At 33.7% G+C, this 12,827-nt stretch overlaps 1 protein-coding gene across 3 annotated transcripts in view; it reads left to right on the forward strand.

Moving 5' to 3' along the window:
• The window catches only part of METTL15 (methyltransferase 15, mitochondrial 12S rRNA N4-cytidine), a 209,103-nt gene that overhangs the window by 151,548 nt on the left and 44,728 nt on the right, over positions 1-12,827 (forward strand). For 2 of the 3 annotated variants that reach the window (XM_036879065.2, XM_036879062.2), the window contains exon 5: positions 615-793. In XM_036879065.2, coding sequence (XP_036734960.1) covers positions 615-793 — 179 coding nt within the window. The remainder of the gene's footprint in view (positions 1-614; positions 794-12,827) is intronic. The other variant, XM_036879064.2, reaches the window with a different exon arrangement.

A 12,827-nucleotide genomic window follows, 5' to 3' on the forward strand; every position in this document is an offset into this window, starting at 1 on the left:
TTTTACCCCATGGTGACTTTCGTCAGGAGAATGTAAGCCAATACCGTTAAACAATTGTAGTAGTACACATTATTACCATTAAGATTGTACTAGTTTTTATGAGGGAAACTGACCGGCATATCTTATATAGACTGTGTAGGCTCTATTTGTACCCCAGTTACTTTGTAGTTTCAGATTTAATTTCCTGAGATCTAGACTCATTTAAATATGAGTCAGTAAGCCTTGTATCTTCTGTACTGGGAAAAAAAATTCAAGCAATAATTTAAATTTTGAACAAAGTAAATCCAAACATCTCCCCTTATTTTAGGGAAAATCTGCACAAGCAATAAAAACTTCCTTGTGAATTAAAGGTTTGTGAAATATTTTAACTGGCTGCTGCCCTTGACCTTGATGAGTGTCACACGCAGTCACAGTACCCACTTGCCATAATGAAGGGTATTTGAAATGGAAAACCTCTTTCATTAGTGGGAGTTCAGTCTCTGACATTAAAAACCTCAGACACTGTCTTAGACTGTGTGTATGACTGACTTTGTGTCTCAGTATTCTGAAGTTTCACCTCTTGTCATTGAAAACTGATGACAGTGAACTAACTAATTGGTTCTCCTTGTGTGTAGGTACCCTGACATGCCCACCGCAGCTGATGTTGTAAACGCTTTAGATCAACAGGCACTTGCATCCATCCTGAGAACATACGGGGAGGAGAAGCATGCCAAGAAAATCGCTTCAGCAATCGTTCAGGCACGCAGCATCTACCCCATCACCAGAACCCAGCAGCTTGCCAGCATTGTCGCAGGTACCCTCATTAAGTCTGAACAGTGTCTGAGAGAAAAAAAGATATATATTAATTCCCCAAATTCCCAGAGGGATTCATTTGTACTTGTAGGAAATTATGTAGGATAGAATCTTTCCTGTCCTTCTCTCATGCCAGCTTTCTTTTGGTTTTGTAAGCTTCTCCCTCCCAACACCTCTCCCCCACACAATTTTAAAAAATATACTGTAGTTTGCCGATTAGTTTAATAATATATATATTTTTTGATGTAAGGTAATTTATCATTTGTGCCTACCAAGGTGAAATATGGAATCACAGGAGCAGGAGAATTTCTTGATCTATCACAGTGGTTGATAAGCATCCTGTACAAGATATGACATTACGTCTCTTTATTTCACATTTCTGCATTTTAATATTTTGGGCAAAAGGAGAATTGCATTGCCCAACTGTTAAAGTAAAATCCAGTGACTCATACATCTATTCTAAACAACTAGCTAACAAAGGGTATGTGATGTATAGGTTATTCCACCTTGTGAATGCTAACTAAATCAGCCTGAGGGGCTTATTGAAACATTTCATCTTCTCTGCTGTTTGCCACCATAAACCTCTTGAACCATAAACCTCTTGAAGTCTAGCTAGGAGACGCTTTATTATAGCCTTTCTGTTTGAAGCCAAAGTTGTTCACAGCTGTGTTCCATGATGCAAGTTTTCCAAGGCAAAAATACAACTTCTGCAAGTCATTTAACAGAATTCCAATGTTAAATTTTTTGTCTTGTTGGACCATCTGAAATCCTACATCATTTTTATTTACCAAATATATTAAGATTTCTTTTCAACAGTTCCCATTAAGTTACTTAAGTAGCTAAAGAAGTAGAAAAAAAGAATATTTGTGTAGTTTATAAAAGGAAGTTGATATTATTTGCCTCAATTTTAATATTACCTACAGTTTTAAAGAATAAAACTTAATTATAGATTCATTCAGATGACTTAGAGATCATATAGCAATTGATTTATGACTAATTTAATAAACTGCATTCTACTTAGTTATAGTAAAATATGAAGAGTTGACTAAGTCTTTAATTTTCTAATTGTATACCTCAGCCCTTTGAACTTACTGTAGAGATTTCTTAAGGCAAGTAAAAGCAAAATTCTTATGGGTTATATAAGAATAAAATATTCCATGGTGTATTTACCCAAAAAGTTAAACTAGCAAGCTGATATTAATTCACTGTGTCCCTTTCTTTCTTCCTACTCCGTACTCATTAACACATCTCCACCTTATCCTTTCTATCATTCTTTAACTAGCTATGTGTATTGTTCTCTGTATCCTTTATTAAAAAAGAGCAAGGAGAAGTCATATTTTTTTATTCATAAGAAAATCCAGAATTTTCTGGTGCTGAAAATGAGGATTCGGTGTTAGGAGGCATCATAGAGATTGTCCAGTCAAAAAACCTCATCTGATAACTAAAGAAACTGAGGCTCAGGGAGGGTTTAAAATACTTAAACAATTAAAGTATTTTCAGAAAGACTGTAATGTAAAAAACATTAGGGCTATCACAAGTGGTATTGTAAAAATGAGAATATTTATCTACGTAATGCCCCATTGTAAATGCCACTAAAAGATGAAATTCTCTATAATGAGTCCACTTTTAGGCCTCAAATCAGACCTTAATAGTACAGCTTTTTGATGATAATTCTTTGGATAATTTTGGAAAAGGCTATGACGAATGGTATTGTAAAAATGAGAATATTTATATAGGTAATGCCCCATTGTAAATGCCACTAAAAGATGAAATTCTCTATAATGAGTTCACTTTTAGGGCTCAAATCAGCCCTTAATAGTACAGCTTTTTGATGATAATTCTTTGGAAAAGGGAAAAACAGATAAAATGGGTTCCCATTCTGTGCTCATTCATTGAAAAAAATATTCTGAAAGAGGCAGCTGTATATACCAGTTATTATACTGAGTACTAAAAGTAGAATGGGGAACAAATTAGATAGATCCTCTGTGTTCATGAAGCTTACAGACTATTACATGATTAAATAAAAACATAGAGTAATAAACTTGTACTTATAGAGGAAACTTCTTAATTTATTTTAGTCTGAAGTTATAATCCTTTAGTCTGAAGTGACTACTGGAAAAAATTGATACAAGTAGATATTTATAGGACCTATAACCACATAAACCCCACCCATGGCATATCTTATATAAGCTCTGTTTTTATTTTTATTAAAATAAAATAAAAATTTAAAGGTACTTACAAAGCATTCTGAATGAGCATATTTACTAGATTTTCATAAATATTTCAGTCTTTTGTAATTACCTCACCCACTCCTAATTTGATTGTACTTTTATCACCTTTATCAAGTAGTTTCCAAAGTCTCCATAGTTTTAATAGAAACAGCAGTTGTCTTTCCTTTTGCATTCATATTTCACCAGCTTAGGTAATACTTGATTAAATCATGTAATGGCAATAGTAAGTGCTCTGGGCTCTAAGTGACAGCTCTTTTGGTGGGAGCAGTACTATATAGGAATAGTAGAAAGTAAAATACAACCCTAAGACAATTTCTTTAACAGAGAAATAGATTAACCTGCCAAGTCCATTCAATAGAAGTTTCTTTAGAGAGCTGTTTCACAAAGGAAATACAGGGAAGCAAAGGAGGGTCTAGGAAAATTCTTATATTGGTTTCTCTAGGGCTGCCATAACAAAGTACCATACATTTAGTGGCTTAAAACAATATAAATTTAACCTTTCACAGTCTGGAGGGTAGAAATCCCAAATCAAGGTGATGGCTAGGGCCGTAGGGGAAAGTGCTTCCTCGACTATTCTTAGTGTCTGGTGGTTGCCTGCAGTCCTTGGTGTTCCCTGGCCTATATAAGCAGTACTCTCTGACTCCATCATCACATAGTGTACTACCTGTGCATCTATCTTTGTGTCCAAATTTCCCTCTTACAGGACAATCACCGTGTTGTATTCAGGACCATCCTAATCCAATATGCCCTCATTTTAACTTGATTATATTTGCAAAGACTATTTCCAAATAAAGGCACATTCACAGGTTCCTGGTAGACATGAATTTGGAGGGACACCATTCAAGCCAGTACAGTTCCTAAGCAATATCCTAAACAAATACGAATATGTATTTTGGCAAGTTATGATATGCAATGGTTATATCTGAATTCTTCTCTGGTTCTCATAAAGTCATATTAAATATGTTCAAGATTACCAGACACTCTAGGAAATACACTACAGTTACTGACACATAGTAAAACTGATATACTGATAGAATATAATTACTTTGTTTGCTTTCAAAAAGCTAATAATCCATTAGGGCAAGGAAGATTACCATACTTGTAATAACAATATACTTCATGGAATTACATAACAATTTAGGTAATTAAGCTGTAATTTGTAAAACCTAAAGCATAGTGTCTTTTGTTGGTACAAATAACTACACTTTGAGTACTCTTCAGAATCATGGGAGTTCCAGAAGACAGGCTCAAGGCTCTAAGTTGGAACAGAACACTTACAACTACCATAAATTGCTTTTTAAATGACCAAATCAGTAGTACACATTAATTCCCAAAGCAACCTACAAAGCTTCACTGTTAGATGCAGTATTCAGAATGACTAGTCAGAAATATTAATATAAATATCTAGCATATATAGAGTGTTATAGAGTGTTATACAGTATTCCTTCCAAAAATAATTTATAAACAAACCACATTTTGTTAAGCATAATTTCTATTCTAAAACAGTTATAACTGAGAATTTTATTCTTAAATCTAAGTTGAAAAGGTCTAAAGGACTCACTTAATCCAGAGCTAGACTCTTCATCAACTCTAATAAATGATCATCTAATGTTAACTTACTGATTTTCATCTCTCCTACACCCTTTTGTAGTTCAGTGAAGAGGAGCACATTTCAGTCTGAAATTGCTAGTTCCATAAATATAGGACTAAAGGTTTAGAAAGGATGGATACCTTAGAATAAGGTCCAAAGCTCTTCATTAACTGCTTCTACCTACATTTTTATTTTCATCTTTCTCACTCCCCGTAATCTAATCCAGACATACTAAATTTCTTGTAGTCTTTCCAGTACACCATAATCAGTCACAGGCTTTGAACTAACATTAATGCTAAAGTGTTCTACCTGTACCCTTTCCTGTAGCTAAAGCCAACTCATCCTTTTGAGCTTCATTGAAATGTTGTTTCCTCCAGGAAGATTTTTGTAGACCTACATAGATTAGTTAAGATGTTCTCCTATGTGCTCCTGTACCACTGCACTCCCCTGTTACAGCATTTGTGTTGTTATTGCTTGCATAGTATTTAAATTTTCTCCCAGACCTATACTGTCCAATTCAGTTGCCACTATACACCTGTCTCTATGAAGCTATTGAAATATGCATGCTCCAAATTGAGAGGTCCAATACATGTAAAATACCCACTAAATTTTGAGACTTACTTTGAAAAAGTAATTTAATGTATTCCAAAAATTTTTATGTTCATTATCTGTTGAAATGTCAATATTTTAGAAATTACTGGGCTAAATACAGTACCAAAATTAACTGTGCCTGCTCTTTACTTTTTAGTGTGGCTATAGAAAAATTTTAATAATGTGTGGATCATATCATATTTTTATTGGACAGTGCTGCTTTAGATGATAAGCACTGTGAGGACACTGCTATGACTCTCCTCTCATCACTGGGCCCCCAGTGCTTATCATAGTTTTAGCTCTTGGAAGGCATTTGATAAATACTTTTCAAAGTTATATATAAAATAAACAAAATGCACGTAGATCAGGATAGTTCTGCTTTATAAAGTTTGTATTCAGTGAAGTAACATCAATGTTAGTAAAAAAAATTGATGTTCAGTCTCATAGGTGTTAAACAGTGGATCTCTCTCATACCAGTATGGTCTAACAACATTAACACTGAAGTACTCAAATAAATTAGAAAAAACACACTGCCCTCCTACTATGTTATTCATCTTTAAACTGAAATAATTTCTATCCCTACCTTACTCTTTAGAGAAAAATAGCACTGATAAAATATTTCTATTAATTAAGAATCTTTAAGAATGGGAAATTGTACATATAAAATCTCCCAAGCTCTTCAGGGAAAAGGAGATTTGTACACTTAATTTTGAAAAAATGGCTGAGGTCTAGATTTTGCAGAATTAATGTATATTTGATTTGTGGAACCTTAAAAACAGAATTGATTCTAAACATACCCTTGTATAAAGAAATCCAGTTATTTTCCTCAATAGGCTGTCTATTTTATGTTAGTTCTATTCCACAGTCTATTGTTCTTTCTATTCTCTGGATGCATCATTTAATCTTAATTATTAAATTAAATAATCTTAATTATTAAACTAAATCTAGTTTAATGAAAATATCTGAAAGCCCTGGTTCTACAAGTTGTTTTCTGTGAAAACTTGAACAGTACTAGATCTCATCTTTCTCACCTTGAAGTGAAAGTGAATAATATTTATGATGGTGATCATTGTTATTTTTGTTTACAGGCACAACCCTCCTAATTATGCTTTGCTTTAAGTAATCCTGAAATTCACTTGCAATTTCCAAGCTCATGCCAAAATTAAAGAAGTATGCCAATCTCTTTCAGATTATTGGAATTTAGATTGAAATTCACAAAACAGATAATCTGTTGATAAACAAAAAGAAACAGAACGCTTATAATATCAGTTTTTGAACGGGAAAATGTGGTAGGGGAAACTTCTTAGAAGTTGAATCTTGTTGATTAAATGTATAGATTTATTCCCTTACTGAAACTTTTATGTAACCTTTATTCTGACTCATAAACTGGGTACATGGCCAGAGCTTAATGAATGCTTGTTGAACAAATAAATCAATAAAAAGATGTGTGCATTCCCAGCCAAAGTAAAATGAAAATACAGGGGAAAAAATGTATGCATTGTTAAGTGTTGCTGAGAGTTAACTGTACTCTGCCCTTCATATTGAAGAAGGGGGAGACCTAAGAATGACAGTCCCCCATATAAATTTTAAAAACCTCAGGAATAGGTAAGACTTGCTAGGATATGGAATCAAAAATACCCAAGTTCAGTTTTCTAGTTCTGCCATTTATTTGTTCTGTGAACTTGAATAAATCACTTAGCTTCTCTGATCCTTATTTCCTCATCTGGAAAATGTCTTGCCATGACCAATCAGTGAGATAGTATATAGGAAAGTTCTCTGGAGATTTTAAAGTGTAAATAAATACCTTTGTAAACATTTTGTTCTCCTCTGTATCCAGAACTGGGGTAATCCAGAGAGCAAAAATGTGTACTTGTCAGAACTCTGAGTGTGTTCTATCCAGGAATACCCTTCTACAGCCAAGCAGTGTGTTCTGTGATAGGTGATTGCTTCATTCCAAGCTGTTCTTCTCTTAGGGGTTATATGACCTTCAGAAAGGAGCAGGATAATCATCTTTTTCTGCATTGGTGCATGTAAGATATATCGTCCCACAGTAACATTGATGGCTCATGCCTCAACATGTATTTGAAGACATTATCTTGTTAAAGCAAAATTTTGTTAATCCAGAAAACCTTCAAAATAAAACATAAATAAAACAAAACATTCATTAAGAAATAGTAATTGCCATCAAATTTTAGTGAAACTAAACTTTTTCTTGATGAAGTTAATCAGCCTAGTTTGCCTTTCCTTTATTATTTTAATAACCTATATGTTAATGTTACTTCCTCTATCTTCCCCAAAAAGCACTCTATATACTAATATTTCCATAATTGAGAAATAAATGAAGATGCCAGGGAATTTGATTATCACTCTAGTGGAAAATGGTATGGTCAAACCTACCAGTTTGGATGGCTTGCCAGTGAGTCATAGTTGTCATTGCTGCTGCCTAAGATAACACACTTATTCTTCTGTCATTTTAAATCTCTTGAGTTCAATTTATTACACACTGTATGTATTAGTAGAGTAACTTCATGCCAGCTAAGTAATCAGATGACATTTCATAAGTAATTTATTTCTTATTTTAATAAGTAATCTTCCCAAGAGACATTCTGTACGAGTCCAACTCAGAAGAAAATGAAATGTAGGAAAAAAAAAAAAAACCTGAAAATCTTTCTTCTAAAAAATTCAGCTGTTCTCAGTATGAAGTACTAAGTGCAAAGCAGAGAATGCTCCGAACCAAGTGACCAACTCTAATTTTATAATTAATAATAATAATAATAATAATAATAATAATACCTCTAGCTAACACTGAACAAATATTATGCACTATCCTAAATTATTTTCATATATTAACTCACTTAATACAGTAACCCATTAGGGCAGATACTATTTTTATCCCCATTTTACAGTTGGGGAAACTGAAGCACAAAGAGGCCAACTAACTTGTCTCTTGTCAAGTGGAGCTGGAATTTGAAGTTAATAATCTCACTCTAGACCCTGTGCTCTTACCTACAATAACACTCTAGATTCCTTTCTTATGATTAAAGTACAGCATAAACTGTTGCCAGAGAATGCTGACAGCTCTGTCTTGCTCTGTCTTCTGGGATCTCACATGATCATTTGGAAGACAGTCGTATAAGCAATTCACTCTTTCACCCTGTGATAAATGCTATATATAATAGTCATGAACAAAAAGGTACAGAACCCAGAGAAGAGAGCAGTTGATTTCCATGTGGCGAGAAGGTTTGAGTTACTGAGGAGTGGAGTTGGGTAGAAGCTACAGACAACAAGACCTTTGAGCCGGACCTTTTAAGGGGAAAAGTGATGGCTATTTGTAGAAAAATCCCTGGCACCTGATAGAAACTGATTAATTACAGAAATGAAGAGATGAATGAACAAATAAATGAACAAGTGGGTAGGATTTCAGAGGGCTGAGGGGAGTAGAAGACAGGCAATTCAGGGTCCAATCCAAGAATCTCATACAGTTCCAAATGCAAATCCCCATTGCCTTGGGATCCTTTATCCTAAATATGGCCTTGAGTGGGGTCACATTCTTACAACACTCATTTAGCATAACCAGTTCCTGTAGACCTTACTGATTGTGGCTAAATTTGGAACTGCTTCTGTGGAATAAAGGAAGAGCAGTGCATCCCTTTACTTCATTACTCTGTTTCTTATTATTTTATGCTTTGTGTCTTTCTGCAAGTAAAAATTAAAGTGATCTGCTGGTATCGTATGTTCTGCACATTAGTAGTTTTCACATTGGTATTAATTTTATAAAGATGCATACAAATAATTTGGCCATTTTACCTGTCTCTATGTTGACTAAAAAAAAAGGAAGAAGAAAGATTATTTTGTTCCTGTATTTGGTTATTCAAGTTTTTAAGAATTTGGTGGTAGATATTTACAAGAGCTCTCTACATTTGAGCATCAAGATCAAGCAATCTTGTATATTAACTGTACTACCATCCTGTTTCTGGGACCTATGTAATTCATATCTTATCTAGATGGTAGGCATAATAATATGTCTTTATGTCACCCTTAAAGTACAGAGAGGATCAACAGTCTGCAGCACCATTCCTAAAAGTAGTAGTTACAGACATCAGGAGCATTCTTTGAAGACAAACATCTACTTTCATTTTCAAGGTTTAAAAGGTTCAGGTCATCCTAAAAGAATGTCAAAGAAAGAGAACCCTAAATGTTAATAGGTTGACAAAGATAAAATATTATATTTTTCTAGGGCTGGGAGGGGAAATAGTGAATGAAAGAATAGTTTTGATGTCCAAACTTTAGTCATAACTAAAAATTAAGAATAATACTTCCAAGTTATTTTCTGCCATATCTGTTGCTTTGTGCTGAAGTTGGAAAAGATATTCATCAGAATTTTAAAAAATAGGAATCTATATTAACTTTTCATATGTTCATATCTTCCCTTATCTCTTTGTTTTTGTCAAGAACATTAACAGCTTTGCCATTTCCCAGATACTTTTATTTATTTTATCCCTTTCCTCTTTTATGTGACCATATATTGCCTCATATATTTTTAATCACCTGGAATCACATCTACCAAACTATAACTGGAGAACAGGTAATCTCCCCTTACATTTGTATATAGCACACAGTAAGCAACAGAAAATATTTGCTGACTTCTTACATTCTCCTAATGTATAATTATTTATTTATAACTTTCTTACCAGCTAGACTACTAATTCTATGAGAGCAAGGATTAGATATATCTTCTTCATTGCTGTATCCTTAAGACCTGATATAGTATTTGACTTATAATAGATATTCAATTAATACTTCTTGAATGAATAAATGAATGTCCATTTCTTTGTAGTTCTTGTGATATTTAGAAAATGGATGAGACTAGAGACTAATAAAGTCTTACAACCAAATTTCTTCAGCATATAGACACTACATTAGATAGAGACTCAGACCTACAATAACAAGAGAAACTATTATTATTATTGACACTTGTAATGTCTTTCCTGTTCTCTAAATGGTAAATCAGCTTCAATATGTCATATAATACTGTGTTAGTCTTCTGTGTTTTCAAATTTCTTATTGGCAAAGCAGGGAATTTGACCTAACATTGAGATAAGACACCTATTTCATATGCACATTACATAGTCACTTAATCATCAAGTATTTATTGTGAGTCCACTTTGTGCTAGGTACTAATAAAGGCACATAAATGATTAAGACAAAGTTTTCAGCTTCAAAGAATAAACAAAAAATTGATCTTCCCTAGTAGTCTTCGCAGTTAGTATTTATTTGAATGTATAAACATGTTTATTTTTTATTTTTTTGGCTTTCAATTCCCACTCTTTTCTCGGGTCAGTTCCTTCTTACCCAAGTACTTATTTTGAGATATTTTCAATGAGAACCTGTGAGTGATATAGTCTCATACTTTGCCTAAATGTATCTTTATTCTGCCCTGACTTTTGAATAATTTAGTTGGTTGAGGAGTCAACAGGATTTTTATTATTTTCACTGAGTACTTCGAAGATGTTATTCTGTTGTCTCTTGACATCTATTATAGTTGATGAAAAATCTGACATTATTTTATAGTTGGTCTTTTTCTTTCTCTTGCTGTAAATTTTCCCATCATTGATGTTTAATTGTAATGTACATCATTGTGACTTTGTGTTTAATTGGTCATTAATGAAAAGAATGAATGTCTTTAATACTTCTCCATTCCTGGAAATATCAGACATTATTTCTTCCCATATTTACTTTCTCCCATCCTTCTACTCCTGTGCAACAGTTATTCACCATGTCTCTCACATTTCCTATGTCTTTGTCTCTCTGTGTTGCAATCTAAGTAAGATCCTTTTCTGGCTCACTAAGTCTCTCAAGAGAGATCTGCTATTTAACTCATTTGTTGAATTTTTGAATATACTAGTTGTTTCTAAAAGTCCTATTTTAAAAAAGTACTCTTTTTCTTGTTCTTTCATTATAGTCTCTTAACGATTATTTTAAATATTATTTTAAATATAATAAATATATATAGTTACTTTTGCTCATTTGTTCTATTATCTCTAATTATTCCTATTTATTTAATCTGCTGCTTTTATACACACATTCATAAACACACATGCATAAATATATATGAGCACTTCTTCAGTGGGTTTTACAACACACATATCAACTTTGAAAACCCTGCATGTGGTTGAATGCTGGCTTCTTTCTTTCTTCCCTTCTACTTTACTACCTAATAATAATCTACCAGCCAACCAAAAAGTGCCATGTAGTTTCTTTTCAGTTGCAGCCATCAAAGACACATTTAGGCAAACTTATGTAATAACGGGTTATTAGAAACTATGTATGATAAGAAGGAATTATTATAAGGCTATTCATTTAATAAGAAAGACAGTTATATAAGCTGCATAGCCAGGTCTCTGAGAGACTGGAAGACAACTCAAGGGTTGTTCAGGATATTACATACTTTTCACCTAAACTATTAGGTTGCAGTCTCAACAGAAAACATATTTGGCTTTGTGCTCTAATAAATTATCACTATGATTTTGCTACTCTCTATCTCCAGGTTCTGTGATTCACTTTTTTCTAGGGTTACTAAGTTTCTGCTTACTCAGACCTTTTGCTTACTGTTTTTACTGTCTCATGCCTTCTACTTATATATGCTTTTACTGTGTATTTTAGTTTGTACTTTCTTTGTCAATTTCTTCTGTTTCCCTCCTTTTTTTTTTTTACCTCCCTGCCACTCCCTTTCTCTCCCTCTTTCTCTGAGAGATGTAATTTGTGCTGTAGTTTTTCTTAGCTTTCCCTTGTTTGGCAGTTTTACATTTGTTCCATTTAAAATGGCAGCCACTGGATCATAATCATTTACATGGTAAGGACATGAGGACCAAAGCTTAAGGAACTGCCTAGGACAGTTCCACTCATATAATAGATTCCTCCTCAGGGTTGTCATTATTTAAATATACTTCAAAGAAATAGTTCTTAAAGTTGGCCATAACTAGTGGTGAGGTTTTTTCCCCTTTAAAATGATTCATCTACCTGTGTAAACAAAATGGGTCCTATAATTCTTGCCTTTTTTAGTAATGTTTTATTGAGAGAGTTGTATAACTTATGACAGTTCTTCTAGTATGTTACCAAAGCGTGATAAAATTTAGTTTTCTGAAATCTCCAAAGGTAATAAGACCATTGTCCAGACAAATGGCCTCATTTTGAAATCCTTTCCTCCCATCTCCTGCCAAATATAAGGCTACATTAAAACTACTTCCCTTCTCTCTATATAGGGTCACCCTTAGTAGGTTCATCAAAAGACAGATAGATGGACAGATGATACATGGACTAACAGACAGATAGATGGACAGATGAGACATAGACTGAGCTCTGGCTCAGATCACATCTCCAAGCTCTATTCCCATATTTCCAGTGGCCTACAAGGCATATCCACCTCAATTTCTTGTCAACACCCTCATTTCAAAATGTATAATGTGGCAAATTCATTGCCTTCTCCACCAAAAACATCATTTCTTCTGGGATTTGTTGTGTTTATGATAACACTTGGTTCTGTTAAGTTTCTGCCAACAAGCTAGCTGACCATGCGTATCTGGCTTTTGACTCATACCACTGCTGGTGACTAACAAGCCTCC

The sequence above is a fragment of the Manis pentadactyla genome, chromosome 9, assembly GCF_030020395.1.
Source record: "Manis pentadactyla isolate mManPen7 chromosome 9, mManPen7.hap1, whole genome shotgun sequence".
Classification (NCBI taxonomy): domain Eukaryota; kingdom Metazoa; phylum Chordata; class Mammalia; order Pholidota; family Manidae; genus Manis; species Manis pentadactyla.